Source organism: Alosa alosa, chromosome 1 (assembly GCF_017589495.1).
Source record: "Alosa alosa isolate M-15738 ecotype Scorff River chromosome 1, AALO_Geno_1.1, whole genome shotgun sequence".
Classification (NCBI taxonomy): Eukaryota; Metazoa; Chordata; class Actinopteri; order Clupeiformes; family Clupeidae; genus Alosa; species Alosa alosa.
Window position 1 is genome coordinate 16,414,933 of NC_063189.1, and position 25,649 is coordinate 16,440,581.

A 25,649-nucleotide genomic window follows, 5' to 3' on the forward strand; every position below is an offset into this window, starting at 1 on the left:
GTTAAATAAAAATAGTTTACTGAATATAAATATTCAATTTACCAAAAGAATGAATTATCAATATAAACAAATCGTATCAATGGAGCAAAGTATTCAACACATACTTTCTTAGCAAATGTAAAAGAAATCAAAATGTTACACTACCTCAAAAGCCTCAAAATGCAGTAGGAGCTTAGAAACTAGTAGGCTACATTAGCCACACTTTAGCTAACAGTTAACAGTAAGCTTAAAGTACAGTACACAACACATTAACATGAAAACACACACACACACACACACACACACACACACACATTCACCCATTCCCCAGTCCCAGTCCTAGCCGCAAATGAGCTAAAACCTAGCAGCTAACCGTTGCAGGCCTGGAGCGTCGCTTGTGGTCGGCGTGGCCAAAAACAAATGACCCCTTCACTTCGTTAGAGCAAGAGAAACAAATAACGATACCTTAATCCCAAGTGGTAGGTTTCCCGTCGAGTCACCGCACCGGCACAGGCAGGCAGTCTCTCACACGCAATGACCATGGACTGGCAGCTCACTCAATGACAGGAATCCTCTCGGTGACGAGATGACAACTTTTCCAAAACGTCAACTACAAAGTCTTCGGCTTCCAAGTTCACAATTTAGTCCGACTGGCAAAATATACGTTTGTCACGTTCTATTTCAAAGTTTAGTCACTTAAGCACGGAGCAAGTCCTCAACGTGGCTTCTCCTCAACTATCCAGTCTCCTCTCTCGCGCGGTTTGCAACCTTTCACCGCACATGTAATTCCATGCATACAAAAGTCATACAATGAAATATATTTTTTAACACAACATCAAAATATTACATGTTACATTATACATTTCACTTTGCCAATGAAATATTTTTAACAAAAAATCTTAGAATGAATTTAAACACACACTGTAAAAAATTGCTGTAATTTTACAGTAAAATCTTACTGGAAATTACTGTATATTTAACTTTACAGTAAAATGATGTAATGTGCAATGCATTATGGGTTATCATACAGTTTACAGTCCAGCATTGCAAATTTACAATAAGACCAACGAGATTCCACAACATTTACCCGTAATTTCCTGATTTGTCAGGCTTTGTTGGCTATATGAAAACGAATTGTAGGCCTAACCAGAATGTGTAGGCTATTTATGTATTGCTTTATTTTAATCATATTAAAACCACTATTTTGCCTGTTAATTTACCCCATGCATATTTAGCTTCAGTTTTTTTCTTTGCAGTGGTGTTTGGTGTAGGTGTAGCTTGTGACATATCAGGAGGAGGCTGGATGAAGAAATGGGTAGATCAGCCTAACGCAAACTGCATACAGGAAGCTCCAAAAGATATAGTGATGTTGTCTTTTTTAGTTTTGAATTGTAATACAAATGATTTGTAATGCATTTTTGCATTTTAAACTTCTGCTGATAATGAGTGAAAGAGTGCTTAGGGCTTTCTGCAATCAAATGCACTGCGCCGAGGTCGTCTTGACAACCTCATACATTGTTGCAAATTGAGCAGAAACCACAACCACTTTCCCACGGTAAGACTAACAGAAGACACTACGAACACATTGTGGGTAGAAGAGGAAGACACTACAGCGGTTCACAAAGAGATGTATTAGTAAGTACATTTTCATGACCACAGCCATAAAAAACTTTTCAAACGTTTGCAGTAGTGGGCTATATCCTCGAAAACACAAAATCTGTTAAAATAAAGTGCCAGCTTGTAGGGCAATAAGTAACGTTAGGCTAGGGGCTAGCTAGGGTGGCTAGCTAGCATGGGAAAGCCATGCATGGTAAATTCTAGTTGTCTTTGTGTTTTAAATCTTTAGCTAGCATGGGAAAAACCACGCACTCATGGTATATTTAAAAAAAAAAAAAACAAAAAGTCTGATTAACATATTAGTAAAACTGTCAGCATTTCAGTGTTTTAAAAACATCTTTAATTTGCGGTATTGTGATCCATATATGGACACTGAAGCATTCGGTTGTTAGCCAAGGTTTGTGAAATGATAGGCTAGCTAGCACCTCTAACATATTAGGCTAGCATTACATATGATCTAACGATTTACAGGATAACAAAAGTAGATATTCATAAATCCCTCTGTGCCCATTTCTGAACACAACCGTATCCAATGCTTTTCGTTTTATGTTATTTTGCAGATTAACGCAAACTTGTAAATGGTTCAACTGGGGAAGTTTCATCCTGTTAAAAATTTTACCCTATTCACCTGTAGTGTCCGCGGGGATTCGACAACCTTTGTGAAATGATAGGCCGTAGCACCTCTAACATATTAGGCCATTACATATGAAACAAGGTATGTTTTCTTTTGTAAGTTTTGTCAGCATGAGTTTAACAGCATATTGGGGTTTTGTAGACATACAAAGCAACATAAAAATACCCCAAACCAATCATTTACTTGTGGAGTTCCTGATTGTACACGGTCTTTCAGGAAATTTAGCGCTTGCAAGTCTCATATATACAGAGACCACAGGGACTATCATAGGATTACTAATGTTAGAGGTTTACAATTTAATTTATCAGACTCTATCACTTGCCACATTGAAGGTTGTCAGTCAGAGTTCCAAGACCTAAAAGGTCTCATTTCACATCTGAAGGGGCATATACAAGAGGGTAGAACAATTGGTTGTCCTTTTAGAGAATGTAGCAAAACATTCCATGTGAAATCCACATTTGCTTCTCATATATCTAGAACACATAAGAACACTTCAGCCGATCAACTTGTTACACTAGGGCCAGCCTTAGGTAGTGACCACACAGGTGAGACTAGTAGTCAGTCGTTTGACATTCACAATGATGGTGAAGAAAGCGAGTCAGGTGGGCAGCAGGATATATTTGATGTTGATGAAACACTCTACCTTAAAAATCTGGCACTGTTTTATTTGAAGCTTCAGGCTAAGCTGTTATTACCAGCTTCTGTAATTCAAACAATTTTTGAAGAATTCCAGGATGTTCATGATGTTGAACAATGCCATATGTTTGGAATATTAACTGAGAAGTTGACCTCGCTAGGCATGTCAGAAAGCACGATCAAACCAGTAATAGAAGAACTTAAAACAGAAAGTCTGCTAACACGCTTTAACTGCCTTTTCAAAACAGATCAACGGCGTAAGACCATCTTTAAAAACAGTTTCCAATATGTTGAACCATTACGAGTATATCTAGGTTTAACTGATGCAGGAAAAGTAGCCTATGCCCAATATGTTCCAATACAAGAAACACTTCTTGCTCTCTTTAAAAATGAGTCTATGAAGCAACAGTATGATGAAGTGCGTAGTCGTGTGACTAATGGTGGTGTTATGCAGGACATTTGGGATGGAGAGGTTGTGTCCAAACACTTTTTATTCCAGTCTGACAGGTCATCTTTAGCTTTGATACTCTATCAAGATTCATTTGAGGTGGTGAATCCACTGGGATCAGGGAAAAAAAGCACAAGGTGCTAGCTGTGTACCTAACCCTGGGTAATATTTCGCCATGGTACAGATCAAATATTGATCATATGCAGCTTGTTCTTTTGTGTAGAGAACAGGACTTCAAGACATTTGGACAGGAGTTAGTCTTCAGTCCTTTGATAAAGGATCTGAACAACTTGGAAGATAATGGCATTGTGAAAGATGGCAGTGTTCTTAGAGGTGGTCTGTGTGCCATAGCTGGAGACAATCTGGGCTCTCATAACATTGGAGGCTTTGTAGAAAATTTCAGTCGAAGTGAATATTTTTGTCGGTTCTGTGATATTAGCAGAAATGAATTTGAATCAAACCCTTTGTCAACTGCTACCTCCAGAACTGTTGAGAATTATCAAGAAACTCTGCAAAACTTTCAAAACAGAGAAAGAACTGACAAGAACAATGAAAAGGGTATCAAATATGATTCAATTTTTAATCAGCTTCAGTACTTTCATGTGTGTCTGCCTGGATTGCCGCCTTGCTTGGGTCATGATCTCTTTGAGGGTGTTGTTTCCTTTGATATGGCATTGTTGATTAATCAGTTAGTGGTTCAGGAAAAACATTTTACCCATTTAGAGTAGAGTTAAACAGGGCAATTGATCACTTGCAGTTTCTTGGTAATGACGCTAATGATAAGCCACCAGAAATAAATTCAGGCAATGAAAAATTATCCGGACATGCTGTCCAGAACTGGTGCCTTTTAAGAGTGCTACCTTTGCTAGTGGGGAACAAATTACAGAGCCTGGCCGAGAGTAAGATATGGCATCTGGTTCTGCTCCTTCGAAAAATTGTTGCATACATATGTGCTCCTGCTATAACTGCAGATCAGGTGGCATATTTGCAAATTCTAATCGAAGAGTACATTTCTGACAGAGCTGAATCCTTTCCTCAGAAGCCCTTGAGACCAAAACACCACTACCTGTGCCATTATCCAGAGCTGATCTTGAAGTTTGGGCCACTAATACGTCTTTGGACCTTGAGGTTTGAGAGTAAACACACTTATTTTAAACAGTGTGCTCGAAAATTGCATAATTTCAAGAATTTGTGTTCCACCTTAGCAGAAAGGCATCAGCTTCTGCAAGCCTACTTGAGTGCAGGCAACATCTTTCCTCCTTTGATTCGCAATGACAAAGGAGATGAATTTCATTCGAATGATTACAACTCAGAAATTGTAACTGCAGTATCTCAATTCAATTTTTCTCCCAATAACACTTGTGCTACGAATGATGTCACCTTCAAAGGCACTAAGTACAGAAAGGGACTCCATGTGATCATTGGAAAGGAAGAGGATGTATTGCTTGTTGGGGAAATCAAACTGATTCTGATTCACACTCAGTCTGAAGTTTACTTTGTTGTAAAGAAATATCAGACAAATCTGGAAGTTAATTTGGGTGTATATTCAGTGCATGACTTAGAACAGGGCTCCCACTTTGTTTGTCTTAGATATGAAGAACTGCTTGATTATTATCCCTTGCCAGTCTATAAAGTGAATGATATGTCAGTGCTCATCCTTCACCACTCTTTCCCTTCTTTATAGAGCCATGACTCAAGAAATAAAGGAGGCAATCCTGCAGGTATTACCTACATTAGCAGAGGATACCCTGTCTTTGCTGCTGACCAGACTTAACAGCATTGGCGTGGACCGCAAGTCGGATTTGCAATATGTGAAGGAGGAGGATCTGTCAGAACATCTTCGACCTATAGAATCGCGAAAACTGCTAAACAAATGGAGCACTGATGGTATTGTACTTTGCTTTGTTCTTATATTAGGAAATCACTCATATCTTGTTTAATATTGTAAAAAGTTTATTTTCAGCTAGGCCATAAGATGTATAGTTACATCCCCTGAGTGTGACAAGAAAAGAAAAAAACATAGTTCATTTAATTTTGACACCACGGTCTCTTGTTGTGTTACAATGCACTGTACTTCAGCTTTGCCCAGAGCTCTGTGGAATTGCCACAGCACTGCATAGGGAGAAAAGTGATGACATAGGGGCAGTCTCAGAAGTTTTTAGTTGTTTGTTGAGGTTGTATGGGTTCCATATTGTACATATGAATGTGAAAGTTGATTTATGTCTGTTTTTAAAATGCATATCTGACTTTCCAGGGCAGCTGAGGTGTGCTGAAAATTTACAAAGTGACAATTCACAATCAGACTCCACACATAGTCCATGCAGACTGGATTCATCCTCCTCATCCTTCTCATCCAGCCCAACCAGCACAAATAGCAGCACCAGCACAGTCGACATAGACTCTTGGCCAGACTGTTTTAAAGTTCCTTGGGGCAAAATGCCTCATGCCATATCAATGGCTGTGCATTCACAAAAGCGCCCAGCTCCAAGAGACCGAAGAGAAATGGTCCGGATCATAGTAGATGAAATGAGGGTGATTGAAGCCAATCCTTCTAGATCTGATTGCTTTTCTGTTGCTAAGAAAATAGTTAGACAGTATCCCAAGAGCTTTGCCGATGTCTTGAAAGATGGCACTAAAATTGGAAGTGGATATGCTTCCCTTGTCAATCAGATTAAATCCAGGGTTGAACACCTGAATAGGGACAATGTTACAGCAAGACGCCGGAGAGGAAAAACACTGCCAAGCTCATCCACCACCAAGAGCACCAAAGGACCATCAGATCAATATGGGTGTATCAGTTGGCAGCCTGAGTGTCCTACTGGGGAAACTGAAGACAGCCTTAAGGGAAAAAAAGAACAAATGCAAGAGATGTTTTCAAGAGAAGGTCCAGTGGGGGGAGAGAGAGGATGTGTCGACCAGCTAATGCATGTTACATACTACCTGCAACGTAACTCTATCAACGCAAGTCCACCTCACACAATTGCTGAGCTTAGAAAAGATTGGCCATATCTCTTCACTCAGAAAAGCCTCTACAGTCACTTTCAGCATCTTACAGACATACCCATCCTGGAAAAAATGGAGGGAGCAATTGCAGAAAAGGGAAAGATGATCCTCCAGTTTTATCGCCAAAAGCCAACAAACTCGGAGGTGAAGCAGGTCCTGTCCATGTTTGAGGCCAGTGGGTCTACCATAGTTGGACCTTGTGTTATCCTGTGCTTAATGGCACACTTCAAAGAGAACCCAGATGGACTACTGTTACAAGTTGATGTAAGTATACAATATTTCACTATATCTGTCTATGTATGTGTCTAGTTTGTCTATAATCAGTTGTGTAATGTTTTGTTTTGCTATTCTTCTGTTTCAGGAAACAGCCACTCCTGCAGACGTGGAGAGATTGCCTTTACCAGATGCTCCAAGATTAGTTATTCAAGGTAAGTGTTCCAATTTAGCTTTTTGGTAGTGGTAAAAAATTGAAAAGGGCAACATAAGACCATAATAAAACTTAAGAGGAAATGTATTATGTATGATATTTGTCCTTTGCTGGGTGTTTAATGTGGCAGATGTCAATTTTGTTTGTAGTCTGCAGTCCGAAAAAGACCCATAAATGAATCGGTGTGCCCAAACCTTTGACTGGTAGCGTGTGTGTGTGTGTGTGTGTGTGTGTGTGAACATTTCTTATGTTCTTGGTTTCATTTCAGGGAACAAATTTGTTTCCAACAAATGGATGCTAACCATCGAAAAACAAGTGGTGATGACTCCACATTCAAGCTTCACTGCAGGCCTGGCCACTTTGTTTGCAACCTTATATACCTTCAATTTGGAGTACCAAGAGGAGGCTTCATGTGTCCTTGAATTCATCCAAAGGTATTATAATATGAAAAATATGATGACACAGCTTCTTGAGTGATGGCCTAATGTTTGTTTTAAAGTCTTTTCTTAGAATTTTAATTAGGCCATGAGCTACGGGGCCTTACAATCACCCCCTCACCTCCCAAGGGAACCAACTTTTTTTTTGAAGGTCTGACCATGCTAAACATGAATTTGAATGTTAACATTGAACATTTTGGATTGAACTACCTGTTTCAGCCCCATGAATAGATTTACATTGAAAATCAATCTATTTTAATACATTGTTAATACATTAGAAGAACATCACTGTCCATGGCATAGAGGAAGGAGTGACATCTGTCTTTGCATGTTTAGTCACAAGATAGATATGTAAATAATAGCGACCAAAATGTATAAGCTTCTCACCAGAGTCACCAGGCAAATCAAGTAGAAAGACTATTTTGGTCTCTATTGTTTTGGGAAAAGCCAATTAAACCACTCGAACTATACATTTTCTGAAAGCTTATGCCCTCTACACGTGATGAAACATGCAAAGACAGATGTCACACCTTCCCCTATGTCAATGTCATGGACTGTCATGTTCCTATAATGCATTTCCAATGTAAATCTATTCATGGGGCTGAAACAGGTACTGCAACCGAAAATGTTCAATAATAAAGGAGAATTCCGGTGTGATATTGACCTAAAGTGTGTTGAAACATGATACCAAGTGTGAACGGATGTCTCATAGCTCATCTCGGCTTGTCCCCTGCACTCTGAAATCAGGGGACAAGTGCAGGGGACAAGCCGAGATGAGCTATGAGACATACGTTCACAGTCGGTATCATGTTTCAACACACTTTAGGTCAGTATCACACCAGAATTCTCCTTTAACATTCAAATTCATGTTCAGCATAGTAAGGCCCCGTAGCTTGCGGCCTACATATGCTGTGTATGTGAGTAAATACCATCTGGATCTGGAGACTGCTCACCACTCCATCATTCATCTTTTAGTATATCTTATCTACTTGTCCAACCCTCTCAACACCACTCTTCCCCCCTCTCTCCCCCTCCCCCTTTTTTTTGAAGGTGCTTTGTGGGAATCAACCCAGACACCGGCTCCAAGGCTTCAAGTGGAAAGAAAAAACGTCACACAATCAATGTAAAAGTCTGCACTCTTTTACGCAAGCTCATGGACTTTGACTGGCTTGGTTTTTAGGCACTCGCAAAGCCACTCTCTCATTTTCTAAATGTTTTTTCCAGGCGTTTATTGCTTTTGGTAACATTCATCTTGTTTTAAAAATCCACTCATGGACTTTGACTGGCTTGGTTTTTAGGCACTCACAATGTTTTTCCAATGTTCAATTTTCAGATGTTTATTGCTTTTGCTAACATTCAGCATTCTTGTTTTAAAAATCCACATAATGTTTTGTCATTGTAAGTGACCAACCCCAGAATGTTTGTCTGGTTTGTGGTGTATTGGCTGCGCTAAAAGCCCTATTGGCGGCAGGAAAAACAATGAGAAAATTTGGTGCAACATAGACCGAATTAGTGGCCCGCCAGCTAAAGCTAGGACACTTTCCTTAAGTTTCACTCAAAGTGCCCCATCAGGTTAGCCTTAGCTACCGGGTCATTATTTCGGTCTATGTTGTCCCAAATAATAGTGAAATTATGCTGAGTGAGTTGAATGAATGCCATTCTTTTGCTACATTCAAAATAAAGTTGGAAGTTTAACTCTGAACCTTCTCAGTCATCATTATGGATTAGCCTAACTCCAAGGGATTAGTTTAGTTGAAAAGCATTTAATGAGAAACAAGATTAGGCATGTTAGCATTCATTTTACAGTAATTTTACAGTACTTTTAGCATGCAGTTTTTTACAGTAACTTACAATAAAGTATTGTAAAGCAAATTTAGTCACAGGTTATTGCTGTAAATAATAAACAGTATTATACATTATTTATTCAGTTAGATGCTGTAAAATAACGTCAATAAATCGCAACACAACTACAGTATTATACATTATTTATTCAGTTAAACACTGTAAAATAACGTCAATAAATCGCAACACAACTACAGTAAGGTACTGTTTTTATTTTACAGTAATGTATTGTAATTCAGTATTACTGGACATTACTGTAATTCTACAGGTATTAGCTGGCAACTTTATTGCCAGTAATTTACCGTAAATTTCACAAAAAAATTTTTACAGTGCATACATGACTTAAACACAGTTGTGTATCAAACTACAACTCCCATAATCCCTTTCACTTACCCAAATTGAATGGAATGGAGATGAACTACAATAAGCTTATTTCTTGAGCTTACTCCTAAATTCTAATATTATATAACTTCAAGATAATTTTAGTTCTAATGAGCAATTATGAACTTTATTTAATCTAAGTTATGTAGCACTTATTTATTTAACTTAAATGCTTTTTTAGCACTGGCGCTACACCCTCCCCTTCTAAAGGCTAGCATGTCCTCATGCGCTATCATTTAGACATGAATAAGTCCACTTCTTTCAGGGCAAGGATTAGCAAGAGAGCATCTAAAACACTGGGCCATAGGATGACACCAAAGTGTTTTGCACTTCCTCTTCTCAGGCTCTTGATTTATGTGAACCACAGTAAGGGGCTTATCGACTGGCTTCCCTGGCTCATCATACGTAAAGCGTGTCACAGGTTTTACCTGTCTTTTGGGACGTTTTTCACAGGTAAGTTCTTCCACAGGCACTTCATTTTCAACCACTTCCCTCTCAGCAGGATGTTCTCCCCCTTCAGACTCTGAGGCGTCCACAGGGTCAGGTTGTGGTTGTAGACTACTTCCTGCTTCATCATCTACAGGCATTTCTCCAACTTCATTTTCCACAGATGATTCTCCAGCTTCTCCAACTTCTTGAGCATGGCTTTGCTCCAAGTCATCAGACACTGGGGTACTCTCGGGTTGGATTTCTCTTTCAGGAACAGCAGGGGGTGTGGATCTGAACAGTTCGCTCACATCATCTCTCAGAGGGAAATATGACCCATCATATACCTCATCAGATGAAGACTCTTCAAATCCATCTTCAGTATCCATCTCTCTGACTTCCTCATTCCGTGTTTCCTTTCTTTCCCGTTTTTGTTCTGTTTGGGTTCTGGTCACAGGGCGATGAGGGGCCTGTTTGCTCTCCTCAGGGTCGCCAACCTCACAGACTCTCCTATGGGTAACAGGTGGTCTCTATGAAGTGTCCGTATACCTCCCATTCCTCTTTCAGGTTTCAATCTGTAAACAGGTAAGTCTGGCAATTTCTTCACAACAATGTATGGCAATGAATTCCACCTATTCTGTAACTTGTGTTTTCCTGTAAATCCCAGATTCTTTATCAACACTCTGTCTCCTTGTTCCAGAGTATGATGTCTCACTCTTCTGTCAAAGTTTTTCTTGTTTCTGTCATGGTTCTTTTGCGAAGCTTCAGATGCAAGCTTGTACGCATTCTGCAGTTCTCTTTTCATGTTCTCCACATACTGCTGGTACTTCACTGCATCCTTCCCATCAGCAGAAGTGTTGAAGCACACATCAAAGGGCAAACAGGCTTCTATCCCGAACATGAGTAAGTATGGCGAATAGCCAGTAGCCTCGTTCTTCGTACAATTGTACGCATGGACTAGTTGACTGATGCTCTGACTCCATTGTGACCTTTTAGCTGGATCCAAAGTTCCTAGCATTGACAGTAGCGTCCTGTTGAATCTCTCTGGTTGTGCATCACCTTGCGGGTGGTAAGGCGAGGTTCGAGACTTACGGATGCCTAACATCACCAACAGTTCTTTGATAAGGCGACTTTCAAAGTCTCGTCCCTGATCTGAATGGATTCGCGAAGGTAATCCATAATGCACAAAGAATTTCTCAAACAGGGTCTTGGCTACCGTCATGGCTTTTTGATCTTTACACGGGAAAGCTTGGGCGTAACGGGTGAAATGATCTGTTACGACCAACACATTTGCGATCCCTCGGGAGTCTGGCTCAATAGACAAGAAGTCTATACAAACTAGGTCAAGTGGACCTGTACTTGTGATTTGGAGCAACAATGGAGCAGCTCGTTGTGGAAGTGACTTCCTTGCAACGCATCTCCCACAGTTCTTGACATAATCCTCAATGTCAGTGGTCATTCTTGGCCAGTAAAATCGTTCCTTCAGGAGTTCAGTTGTCCGTTCGACTCCAAGGTGTCCAGTGCCATCGTGGAGGGAACGAAAGGACCATCCGACGGGTATTTCTCAGGTAAGACTAACTGTTGTCTTTTCGTCTCCAGATTGTTTGTTCACCACCCTGAAGAGAAGGTGATTCTTCACAATCAGCTTGGGACTTTGTCTTTGCAGGAGCACTATGCTTGGATCTTGACTCCTGGCCATAGCCTGAAGCTGGCCAGTCTCAACAGCTTTTTTTACCGCACCTATGACTGAATCTTGTTCTTGAGCTCTTCTCAATTCATGGTGGCTCAATTGTTCCAAGTTGCTTATCTCCAACTGTGTCGGACAGGCATAGACACTAGGAACACTCTTGGGGTTGGCTCCTAGTTGGTCTAGAAGTCTGTTTGACTCAGTGTTCCTGTATGGAGTTGCTATTTGGCAGATGGCTCTAACCCCAGGGGGAGATATCTCGTTCCAGTCAGGAGACACTTCAGTGGAGGGTAACTGACGTGAGAGCAGATCAGCGTCAATGTTGTGTCGACCTGGTCTGTACTGGACTTTGAAATCATAGGTGGCGAGAGCTGACAACCACCTATGTCCAGTTGCATTGAGCTTGGCAGTTGTTAGGACGTATGTGAGTGGGTTATTATCTGTTCTCACTGTGAACTTAGCACCATAAAGATAATCATGGAACTTGTCCACGCCCATTTCAATGCGAGAAACTCCAGTTGGTGGATGGGATAGCGCTGCTCAGGGGCACTGAGTTTGCGGCTTGCAAATGCTACAGGCCTCAGGCCTTCAGGATATTCTTGATTGAGGACAGCCCCTAAACCATTCAGACTTGCATCTACATGGAGTACATATGGTTTTGATGGGTCAGCAAATGCTAGCACTGGGGCATGAGTGAGGCAGTGAATGATATTATGAAATGCCTTGGTGCACTCTTCGTCCCAGCGCCCCCAAAAACTCTCCTTCTTTGAAATAATACTTCTTCTCTTGGGCAGCCTTGTGCCTATTCTTAGGAGGGTAGCCTTTTGTGAGCTCAGTGAGGGGTCGAACTATGGCTGAGTAGTTCTTAACAAACCTTCGGTAGTAGCCACAGAATCCGAGAAACGATCTTAAAGATCTCAGATCTGTAGGCACCTTCCAGTCCTTGACCGCACTCACTTTCTCAGGATCGGTGGCTATTCCTAGCGCAGAAACAATGTGTCCAACATACTTTACTTGTGGCTGACAAAACTGGCACTTGTCAAGTGAAATTTTCAGACCACACTCTTCAAGTCTGTCGAGCACTTTAAATAGTCGTTCTTCATGTTCCTCTAAGGTTCGTCCGAATACTATGATGTCATCTAAATAGACAATCACCTGGAGCAGATGCATATCCCCCACGGCTCTCTCCATCAACCGTTGGAAGGTTGCCGGGGGCATCGAAAATTCATAGAACCCTAGAGGACATATGAATGCTGTTTTTCTCTGTCTTCTTCAGACATGGGTATCTGGTAGTACCCACTCCGGGTCTAACACAGAAAACCAACGACTGCGGACAGGCAATCCAAGGCATCGTCGATCCGTGGAGTGGTGTACTGGTCAGGGATTGTTCTGTTGTTTAACGTGCGATAATCAATGCACATGCGTACACTCCCGTTCTTCTTTCTGACAATTACTATTGGCGACGCATATGGACTTCTGGATTCTTTGATGATGCCCGCTGCCAGCGGGTCTTTAAGGTGGCGGCGTATGTCATCTATATCCGCTGGGGCTATCGTCTGGATCTTTCTCTGAAAGGTCTTGGGTCACTGAGTCTTATGTGGTGCTCCACACCCTTGGCGAGACCCACATCCCACTCATCAAGAGAGAATGCATTACCTCTTTTGGATAGCTTCTGACGCAGCCTGTTCCTCCAGACCTCTGGAATCGGAGATTCACCAAAGTCAAACAACATCTCCTCAAGGACCTTGGATGTAGATTTAGGTCTCTGGGCCATCATAACTGTGTCAGTGGGATACACATAAGCAAGTACTGTTCCAGCAGACAGAGTAACTTCCCTCAGTGTCTCATTTCTCAACAGTACTTTGAAACTGTTGACATTTAACTCAGACGATGTTAGCACCACGGGCTGAATGAGCACTCGAGCAGGTAGCGTCATAGAAAGTGGTGTTTCAACCATGACAATGTCTTTTTCTAAGGGTTTCTTGCACCCAACTTTGCAAACTGCATATCGTTCACCTCTGGCAGGAACAGATAGAGGACCCGGACCCATCCATTTGACCTCTCCAATGGGCTCTTCCACATCTATCTCTTGGCTACGGGAGAGGTTCACTTGTTTTGTCTGTGGTAAAATTCTGAAAGAGCGAGCCTGTGAGTCTGAAGTGTCAACATCTTTGCACAGAGCAGCTAGACGATGGAATAAGTTGGCATTCGTCCCAATGATGACAGGAATATGGTCTGGGCCACTTGGCTCGGGACAAACTAATGCCAATACGGAGATAGACTCACTCACTCCGGTAAGTGTGGCTGGAAACTCCACATCTACTACTATATAGCCTAGATATGGGTAACTGGAGGAGCTCAAACCCCATATTGAAAGACCAGTGACGGGGTGGATGGGAACATTGGGTAAGTATTTCTTTTGCCACTTGTCAAATATTATCGTGACTTGAGATCCACTGTCCAATAAGGCATTACACGAATGGCCATTGATCTTGACGCAAATAGTGGAGGCAGGACCTACCAAACCACTAGGAAGGTTGCTTTGAACAGGTTTGCGAACATAGCTCTTCTTGCAGTAGGCATCTCTGCTGACAGTCGGATTTGGCTCACTCTTCCCACCCTTGGCTCTCTTTAGTGAACGAAGCAGCTTTCTGATCACTTCCGGGGGGTTTTCTGATTCTTGGCACTGGCTGGCAATGTGCCCATCGCCACCACATCGGTAACAAAAGAAATTATCACGGCTGACTGAGGGCCTGCTTCTCTCATAAGAGCTCACATCTTGTCGCTGAAATGTCTTTCTTCTTGGGGTTGCGCTGCCCTCTACATTCATTACAGTCAGCTGTTTTTGCAAATGCTGAACTTGAGCCTTCAAGCTTTGTACTTCAGGGTCTATTCGTGCTTCAGCACTCGCAGAAGTCATCTTTGCTTTCTGTTCTGGGGCTTCAGGTGATGCTGGGGCCTTGCGTGACTCTTCCAGCTTGGCACGCAGCTCCTTGACCTCAGCTTTCAATGCTTGAATTTCAGCGGGTTTTGGCGGTGGTGACGTTTTAGGGAGCACAGGTTTCACCGTGGCATCAAGCTTACACCGGGCAGCTTCATTTTCTTCCTCCTCACGAATCTCGTTCAGTAGCTTCAAGAAAGTAGGCGGGGATTCTTTTCTCTCAGTCTTAACTTCAGCAACATCATGTCGGACTCAACTAGGTCAATGACTTGTCTACGGAGAAACTCAGACAGTTGCTCAATCTGAATGCAAAATACTCTATCAACTCTGAAGTCCCAAACGCAGGTTGTAGTCCACCTCTCTGAACTACTTTGGTCAATGACTTGTCTAATCCAATCGGTTTCCTCTCCCGCCGACGAGAAAAACTCAGACGGCAGTGGAATCACTAAACGGCTTTGAAGTCTGAATGCAAAATACAAATCATCAGGGACAGGCTCTTTTTCTCTGACGACCACAATCTTCCACGCAAGATCACCATCTTTAGGTAATACCTCAGTAGGAACACGCGAAGGATCAATCTTTTCACGACATTCACACAGCACCAGCAAACTTGTTTTGGACGGACCTTCTTTTGAAGAACGAACATGTACTCTACCAAATATTTTCACAGTTTCAATTGTGCTCTCAATAAAGGCTACAGCAGCATCAACTGGAACATCCAACAACAGCAATGCATGATCGGGCTTAACCATTGCATCACTACACCAATCCAGTAGCTCTTGTTGCCAAGAAGAACTATTTCCTAACTCCATTTTTTCACTCAAGAATATAGACAGCAATGAAAGTTCAACTTAACACTCTTTGGAGCATCAACATTATTAATCGGAAGGAAATAACAGCAAGAATCATCCCAGCGGTGCCTCCATTTTGTGTAGCGCCCCCTAGGCCTATCTCCTGGTACTAAAGGGCGTTTCCCGGGTTCTTAAACTAATCCCAGTAAAGTATATATAATATATAGAATTCTTGCTGACCTTCTGTTTAAATGTCTATTTGTGTCTTTACATGTACTTTGAATAAATAACTTTTTAACCCTTGTATACTTACTTGTGTGTAACTGACTTAAACCATATTCACATGAAATAACATTTACATATGCAATCTATTACCCAATGGTATCTTAACACTAAGTAAACACTCAGAACTCCGTTATTAAAATGTTAAATAAAAATATTCAATTTACCAAAAGAATGAATTATCAATATAAACAAAAAAATAAGATACAAGTGTATCAATGGAGCAAAGTATTCAACACATACTTTCTTAGCAAATGTAAAAGAAATCAAAATGTTACACTACCTCAAAAGCCTCAAAATGCAGTAGGAGCTTAGAAACTAGTAGGCTACATTAGCCACACTTTAGCTAACAGTTAACAGTAAGCTTAAAGTACAGTACACAACACATTAACATGAAAACACACACACACACACACACACACATTCACGTGATTCACCCACCCCAGTCCTAGCCGCAAATGAGCTAAAACCTAGCAGCTAACCGTTGCAGGCCTGGAGCGCCGCTTGTGGTCGGCGTGGCCAAAACAAATGACCCTTCACTTCAAGTTAGAGCAAGAGAAACAAATAACGATACCTTAATCCCAAGTGGTAGGTTTCCCGTCGAAGTCACCCGCATCGGCACAGGCAGGCAGTCTCTCACGCAAATGACCATGGACTGGCAGCTCACTCAATGACAGGAATCCTCTCGGTGACGAGATGACAACTTTTCAAAACGTCAACTACAAAGTCTTCGGCTTCCAAGTTCACAATTTAGTCCGACTGGCAAAATATACGTTTGTCACGTTCTAATTCAAAGTTTAGTCACTTAAGCGGAGTAAGTCCTCAACTATCCAGTCTCCTCTCTCGCGCGGTTTGCAACCTTTCACCTCACATTAGTGTTAATTTCGTCAGACGAGACGAGAGGAAATATGTTCGATCAACAACCTTTTTTTCATGACTAAGGCGAGGCGATGACGAGGCGGCAGTAATGTCCTGAAACACTGACTAAGACTATCTTAAGATGCATTATTGTTGACGAAAAAGACTAGACTAAAATGTTTTGCATGAAATAAAAACTAAGATAAAATCTCTCTTCATTTTTTACAAAATGAGAAGACAGAATATCTAGCTGTTACGTTTTCAAAATATTCCGAATGAGTTCATACACAGCTTTCCTGTAGGCTAGTCTACGTGCTGTTGCTGCAACCCTGTGGCTGCAACACGAAACTACATGGAACAAGAACACTGGAGATTTCTGCCAGAGTTAGCAAGCTAACTACCTAAGCTTTATGCCACAATGCTACATACCCAGAAGTTGAAGCTTCTCTCATACAAATTAACATCCCCCCAGAATTTAACTAGTTAGACTGATGATGCAAAGTTTGCTAGCAAGTAAGCTAATATGGAAAGTTCAAGCTAGCAAGTTAGCTATGGCTAAGACGGAGAGTCTGTTTGGGGAATGTGTTGTGTTTAAGATATCGCCATCTAGCTTGGCGGAGTAAAAAACATCAATACTTTGGCCTATGACAGTGTTTCTCAAACCTTTCAGTTTCAGGACCACTTAACTAACCCTATCTAAAAAAAAAAAAAAAAGATTAGACCTACTTCAACAGTAGCCTATAATTAGTCTACACAATAGGCCTACTGAACCACCTTGCTTATTGTCTTTGTACTTTGCTTATGTGCTTGTGTGGATTCATACTGTATGATTTAAACTGGCATATCTTAGTTGCAGAACTGTTTTTTACATACAAGTTGGTTCAATATTGCAAACAACTCATCTATATATTATATTTTACCACGCCTGCTCGCCTTGGACTACTTGGGATACCTTGCGGACCACCAGTGATCCCCTCGACCACACTTTGAGAAACACTGGTCTACGAATATCATGACAGTGGTCCAGTCAAATCTTTTACTGTCTATGGTCAAATCCCAGCCGAGCTATAACTATAGCTCGACTTACCTGTGCATGTAAACATACTGACTGACAAAAAATCAGAATGAGTAATTATAACAGACGAGTAGCCCTGTGGACACACAATATTGTTGGAAAATTGAGATGTGTGAAACACTATTTGACTCAAATGGTAATCAGAAATAATTTGTTATTAAAAAAAGACTAAAATGTGTTGACTAAAACTGACTAAGACTAAGATACTTTTAGTTTTCTTTTGACTAAAACTACACTAAAATGATTTAGACTTTTAGTCAACTAAAACTTGACTAACAAAAATGATATTTGAATGACTAAATATGACAAAGACTAAAAAGGACATTTCGTCACAAGACTAAGACTAAGACTAAATTAAAAATAGGTGACAAAATTAACACTACCTCACATGTAATTCCATGCATACAAAAGTCATACAATGAAATATATTTTTTAACACAACATCAAAATATTACATGTTACATTATACATTTCACTTTGCCAATGAAATATTTTTAACAAAAACTCTTAGAATGAATTTAAACACATACATGACTTAAACACAGTTGTGTATCAAACTACAACTCCCATAATCCCTTTCACTTACCCAAATTGAATGGAATGGAGATGAACTACAATAAGCTTATTTCTTTAGCTTACTCCTAAATTCTAATATTATATAACTTCAAGATAATTTTAGTTCTAATGAGCAATTATGAACTTTATTTAATCTAAGTTATGTAGCACTTATTTATTTAACTTAAATGCTTTTTAGCACTGCGCTACATATGTCTTTTATGTCTGCCACCTGTGAAAGTGAAAGCCCTGGCTCTGCCTACGCACACACGCTTTCTGAGCAGTGGCAGCACAAAGCAGCCCTTTCATGTGTTATTCATCACGCGCCGAACCACCAGCCTTTGTGTCCGTTTCTCCAAGAGACGGAGCGCTATGGATCATACGACACAAGATGAGTGCAAACAGCTTTATCAGTGACAAGACAGCTCCCTTTGAAATGGTAATGAAGTGTTTGTGCAACACACACACACACACACACACACACACACACACACACAAACTACCTCTAACCTGACTTCAGTGTATGTCCAAAACACATGTGCTATATTCTTCTTGTGAGGATAGGACTGGCACTGACAAACCTGGAGAAGAGAGAAGCAGAAATATGTCTCATGCTACAGCACATATGGTATGCAGGACAAACACAGAAATACAGGGTTGACGATCAACCATGGCTATGTTGGAAATAAGTTATCTGATGAAATCTGATAAATCTAACATTGGCCTTCTTTTGACTTCATATTACACAAACAACATAGTTGAAAAAATGTCTGTGGGGCCTAGGGGCATGCTATAAATGTACTTTAGCACTTTTCTAAGTGTCTCTCCAGGACAGCAGTTGATCTCTTATATATGTACGTATGTATTTGTGTGTGTGTGTGTGTGTGTGTGTGTGTATGTGTGTGTGTGTGTGAGAGTGTGTGCCTGTCTGAGTATATGTTTGAAGGAGGTATGGCTTCTTTCCTAACAACATTGAAATAAAATATACATAAATAAAGGTTCATATATTTAAATATATTCAAACACAGAATCCCAATGTGTAGAAATTCATGAAGGGTCAGCCTCAGTGTGTTTTGAGGTCTGTTCACAGTCAAGACAGTCCCAGAGGCTTTCTGTGACCCCAGTGTTTACTGTTACCAGCTGCTGTTGTGTTGCTTGTGCTCCGATGTGGAAGGCCAACAAAAAACCTATTACACGAGGCAAATCTATGATATCATTCTTGTGAGAAGAGATCTTTTTAAGACTAACAAATGTGACAATTCCTTGGGCAATTTGCATGAACAAAATAATGAACAAGTGCTGTTGCTGGATAAGACTGCTTTTTAAACTGTAGGCTACATAACAGAACTTTTTGCAGTCAAATACTAATAACAACAACAACAAAACAATATTATATTCCATTGTCTTCATTCATCTGGAATTTGGCCACATATCGACACATTCTTTCACCACAGGCTAGAGGCTTGTGTCAGTAATGATGTATGGAGGAAGAAAGAGGAAATGCTAACAATTGTTTGCCAAGAGCTCTGAGCAATGAATAAATGCTGGAGCGTCTCTCCAGAGGTGTAAAAATCCAAACCATCAACAGACATTCCAGATAAAATTGGTTGATTTTTGCCCTGTTTTGTAGGTAGTAAATGATGTCCTACTAAAGATACTTGGAACCGCACCTTAGAGGACTTGTTTTGTTGTTGATGTTATCAAATGAAAACAGATGGATTCTAGCCTCAGAGGGTACCTCTGGTAAAATAACAGTGTAATGGGGTCTTCTGTTCTCAGGTCAGATAGATCCAGTCTTGCTCTGCACGCTTCTGCTTTAAAAGTGATTTAGTGTTTCAGGATGGCTGTGTGTGTCAGTGGACAAGACTTTAACCACAAGCACATCTCATAGTGCACAACCCCTCTGACCCTGGCATGCAATCAATAGTTTTAATATCTGCACTCAGATCACAAATATCTTATAAAGATTGCAACAAACATCTGTGTCGAAATGCATTTTAACATGAGCAGGACAGCCCTCATTAACCTGAGAACACAGGACACGCCACACAAATCAAATAATGAGCTAATATTGCAAGTTGATGCTACATCATTAAAAACATGTCATTAAAAACAAACAAACAAACAAACAAATCAACATAATATTCATATCAATGCAAAACTGAGGACCAAGGTGAGACAAGGACCTATCAAAACAACATTTGTGACCACATGATCAAATCTAATGCTAATATTACCCATTTTGCGGGGAAGTAACTTACACAGAGCAATGGACAAAAGGATGGGCACTGAGCTGTCAGCAGCTATGATGGATGATCTAATTTCCTGTCTGTTTCAAAGCCTCAAATCTAGAGTGCTAACACACAGACACACACACACACACAAACCAACCCAACCAACACACACACACACGGTCTTATACACTATTAAAATCAATTTCTTTCGTCAGAAAAGGATTTACTGTGTAATAAAAACTGGGTACCTTAGAGTCCATTTCACAACCATGGTTAATTTAGCTCCCCTAAACTGCAGGGTGATTTCTGTAATCAATTGTTTCTTTCTTAATGAAAAGACAGCCAGCTGCGATGAAATTTGCCTCATGAGATTCCACTCGGCTATAAAAAAAGGGGGAAAAACACATCTTCCTCTACTATTTGCACGGCTAGTTATAGTCCATAGCAAACCTATGCATAGGTTAAACAGCAGCAGTCAGTGAGAAATATACAGTACAATCAGATTAGTACAGGTTAGAAAGTCTTCTAAAGCTCACTCACAATAATGCCCTGCTTTGAGTTTGTTCTCAGTCTTTAAAAAGCGATTATATACAACGTATTGTTGTTTTGAAGAAGGAAAGTAGAAAACAGAAAACAGAAAATAATACAAATGAATAATGACAAACCATTTCTACCGCACTAGTGGGCCTTGGACTAATTTCCTGATGTTGTAATGAAAATGTCTTGCAGCTCCAGCTCCACCCCAGATTCCTCCCAGTGCCAGTGTGGTGTTGTGATTCCTCCCAGTGTGGTGTTGTGATTCCTCCCAGTGCTAGTGTTGTGATTCCTCCCAGTGCCAGTGCCTTCCAGTGTGGTGTTGATTCCTCCCAGTATGGTGTTGTGATTCCTTCCAGTGTGGTGTTGTGATTCCTCCCAGTATTGTGTTGTGATTCCTCCCAGTGCTAGTGTTGTGATTCCTCCCAGTGCCAGTGTGGTGTTGTGATTCCTTCCAGTGTGGTGTTGTGATTCCTCCCAGTGTTGTGTTGTGATTCCTCCCAGTGCCAGTGTGGTGTTGTGATTCCTTCCAGTGTGGTGTTGTGATTCCTCCCAGTATTGTGTTGTGATTCCTCCCAGTGCCAGTGTGGTGTTGTGATTCCTCCCAGTATTGTGTTGTGATTCCTCCCAGTGCTAGTGTTGTGATTCCTCCCAGTGCCAGTGTGGTGTTGTGATTCCTTCCAGTGTGGTGTTGTGATTCCTCCCAGTGTTGTGTTGTGATTCCTCCCAGTGCCAGTGTGGTGTTGTGATTCCTTCCAGTGTGGTGTTGTGATTCCTCCCAGTATTGTGTTGTGATTCCTCCCAGTGCTAGTGTTGCGTTGTGATTCCTCCGAGTGCTAGTGTGGCATAGTGTAGTGTGGTGTTGCGCAATGAAGACTGAGGCCAGCAGAATGATGATGGGCCACAGAAGGACCACGTCATCACATTACTAATGAGCCAGCGGGAGGTCTTGGCTGATGTCCTCAAACCAGTCCAGTTAAAAATCAACACTGTTTCACTAATTGTCATGATCACTCCAGCAAGAAAATGACTGTAATGACGATGCATTGCATTTAGGCATTTGACCAAATTGCTTGTTGACTGACAGGCTTGACCTGTCATTAGACAAGCCTAATCTTAGCTGAAAACATCCCTATTTCTCACTTCCTGGCATGACTGTCTGCAGTGGTGAAGCTCGGTCCGCTTCTGTCCCGGAGAAATCTATTTCCTTCCAGGTTTGTATGCAAGGGTGCAGATTTGCAGCTAATCACATCTGATGAGCAACCCTGGACCAACAATGTGGCTCTGCTTGCCAAAAAGCTGTCAACACTGCACCAGCCTTGGCAGGGCTATACACAAACATCTCCACTCCAAATAAGCATGGATACTGTATACAACCAACTATTTACATACACATGCAAGACAAAGTCTCATTTACAATCTCATGACAGATTAGAAACATGATATATCTGTCCTAGCTGAGCTGTGAACATAGCCTTTAAACTAATGAATGTGATAAATAATGTCCCATTATTGAAAACTATAAACACAATAGGAGTCGCATCGAATTAGATTTGGAATGTGCAAAATCTCACTCTGACTTTTGCCTCAATCCTAGTCCCAAGCATAACTGGATTTCTCACTCTGTCATCACCACAACTGCTAACATGATTTTTAGCGGCTCCTTCCACAGTGCACCTATTAAGAGCTGCCAATACTGCAAGACTGGGCCTTTTTGTTTCGGCCCAAGCGTGAGTCATCCTGGACGGTTTAGAGAGCTTGATGGATGAGGGAGCCGATCTGAATGGATTCTCATCACTATGAATAAATCTGATTTAAAGCTCACTTTTCTCTCACTCCACTGAACCCTGGACCGTGGGCCTGCCCGAGTCAGTCCATCAAAAGGCTCAGGTTAAAGTCCGCTTAGAGGAGCAATTAGTGTGGCGGCAGCTGGAGTGGCTGTAAAAAGGGCCGTGGCGATTTCTGAAGACAAAGGGGCCTTTCAGCTCTGGAACAACGGACATTTCTCATGCGCTGAGAGATGCCTAGGTGTATCTGGCTGTTCATGTTACCTATGGCAGCTGCACAAACACACACACACACACACACACACACACACACACACACACACACACACACACACACACACACACACACACACACACACACACACACACACACACACACACACTTTCAATCAATATAGAACCTTTACATCAACTGCATGTTTCAACATACCAACATAACCGGGGAAGCCGTGGCCTACTGGTTAGCACTTTGGACTTGTTACTGGAGAGTTGCTGGTTCAAACCCCGACCAGTAGGCACGGCTGAAGTGCCCTTGAGCAAGGCACCTAACCCCTCACTGCTCCCCGAGCGCCGCTGTTGTTGCAGGCAGCTCACTGTGCCGGGATTAGTGTGTGCTGAGTGTGTTTCACTAATTCACGAATTGGGATAAATGCAGAGACCAAATTTTCCTCACGGGATCAAAAGAGTATATAAAGAAAGAAAGATAACATTTAGTTTTACCCACAACTGATTAAAACAATAAATAACACCTTCTTGTCATGATACAGCAGCTGGCCTTGTGGTTTGAATAAAGTGTCCAGTGTCACAGAGCCTTGTGAAGCTTGCTGTTTACATGGGCCACTTCACGTGATCCACGAGCGATTTCACCTCAAATGGATCTGACGCAGATCTCTAATTCATACATTGGTGTGACTAACAGAGTCCACACCCAATTTATCTGCTATCAATTGGCCCATCCATCAATCAGTCAGGCCTGGCCCTCCACCAAGCTCGGTTCAGCTCAGTGCTGTTCATCAAAGCTCCTCAGTGGCCGACCGCCATTCATCACAATGGGTCATCTAATAGGATCCACCCCCAGGGCACTGAGGAATTATGCCCTGTGCTGTTAACATAACTCCATATAAATTTTAATTGACAGCTGTCTCCCCCTCCTGGTGGTTACAGTGACATCTTGATATGTTAGCATGTGGTGAATAAAATGACGGTTTCACTAAATGTCTGCTTGACGAGTATATCCCTTCCTGTTCAAGATGCAGGCTGTCTGAGAGCTAGACAGTCTCGTCGCTCTGCCAGTCTTTCCACTCACAATAAGTCATGAAAAACAAAATGGAGAAGACAGACAGAACTAGACCCGACTGCTCTTTCAACACAGTATTGGAACAGAAGTGAAACACCGGGCACTGAGACAAAAGCAATACAAAATCATTTCAGCACTCCACCTTGCCTACGGCCTGGGTTCTCAGAGGTGCAAACCAATGGGCTGCATTTGATCTGGCTGCAGCACTCATCTGAGATACCCATTTAATCCTGCCGCCTCTTTCTGCCTGCCCTGTAACGGAGCTCAAGGGATCGAGCAGGCATCAGGTAAATGTGGAAATGTTTTGCCTGCTAACCTCCCCTATTCTCTGGCTGTGCTTCAGTGATTCCCTCATCAGCCTTCCTGGACGTGTTAGTCTTGTTCTCTCTTCACAGAGGGATGCAGACTTCAGACGCCCACAGACTTTAGTATCACAGTGGCCTGGGCTGTTTCAGTCTCCAAACGCTAAGAAAAACACACATTGTCCAGCTATGAGCCCGAGTGTCCCAGTGCACTGACCACACACACACACACACACACACACACACACACACACACACAGACACACACACACACACACACACACACACACAGACACACACACACTCACACACTCACACACACACACACACACACACACACTCACAGGCTTCAGTTTCAGACAGGCCTCCGCTATTTTAGACCACTTGAACCCTCATGCTTCACAAAACGAACCCGCATGCTTTACGAAATGCACAAAACCCAGATCTCCTTCACACGCACGCACACACACACACACACACACACACACACACACACACACACACACACACACACACACATACACACACACACACAGAGTCATCTTGAAACAGTGAATAATGTGCCTCTTGTGGGAGGACAAGACGTGAAGAAGGAGGCTTGGCAGCCAGCATGCTTCTGGAAGTCTGTGTCAGATCACTAATCGTCCCGCAATGAGCCAGCAAGTCTCAGCGCAGTGACCACCAAACACACATCAGCAGAAACACTCTGGTCACATCTACTGTGACGCCGTGCAAGTGGGCTGATAAGGGATCAGCACACACTCAGCCTGTGTCTCAGGAGAATCCCAGACCCTGCACTGGAAGTCCCATAATTCCACAATGAGCCAGCATATCCCGTTGCTCTAACCACACACACACACACACACACACACACACACACACACACACACACGCATACACTCACTCACACACACACACATACACACACACACACACACACACAAAACACACGCATACACTCACTCACACACACACACACACACACACACACACACACACACACACACACAGACACACACAAACACACACATACACTCACTCACACACACACACACACACACACACACACACACACACACACACACACACACACACAATCACACAAACCGTAACTGATGCCCAAAACACCATCATCCCACCAGATGTAAACTATCCTTCTCCTAGTGGGAGGGTAATATTCAGCTCTTGCCATTGTTTGTCAGCAAGCACAGCACAGTGCCCCCACTTTTCTGCATCGTCCATCAAACAGCATGAGGAGCGCGGTGGGCGCAGAGTCGCTGGAGTGTCCAGCAGCCATACGTGGGGGATATAAAAAAGGACGGCATGTCTCGTTTTGATTTATCATTAAGACCAGAGCCGTACTGTGTGCGTAGGCAAGAAGGGCATCCAACGCAGTAAATTCTTGCCAGTAGTCTTGCAGCTCCACACAGAGCAGTACCACAGGATTTATGTTTACTTCTCTGCCACCTTTGGTGT

At 41.9% G+C, this 25,649-nt stretch overlaps 1 protein-coding gene across 1 annotated transcript; it reads left to right on the forward strand.

Annotated features, from left to right (window-relative positions):
- The first annotated feature begins 4,864 nt into the window (after positions 1-4,864).
- On the forward strand, positions 4,865-8,861 carry LOC125304262. The gene is made up of 5 exons (XM_048258383.1): positions 4,865-5,201; positions 5,569-6,581; positions 6,679-6,745; positions 7,013-7,178; positions 8,232-8,861. Exons 1-5 carry the CDS (start codon positions 4,952-4,954, stop codon positions 8,359-8,361), a joined length of 1,626 nt encoding a protein of 541 aa, XP_048114340.1. The 5' UTR covers positions 4,865-4,951; the 3' UTR covers positions 8,362-8,861.
- Positions 8,862-25,649: the final 16,788 nt, after the last annotated feature.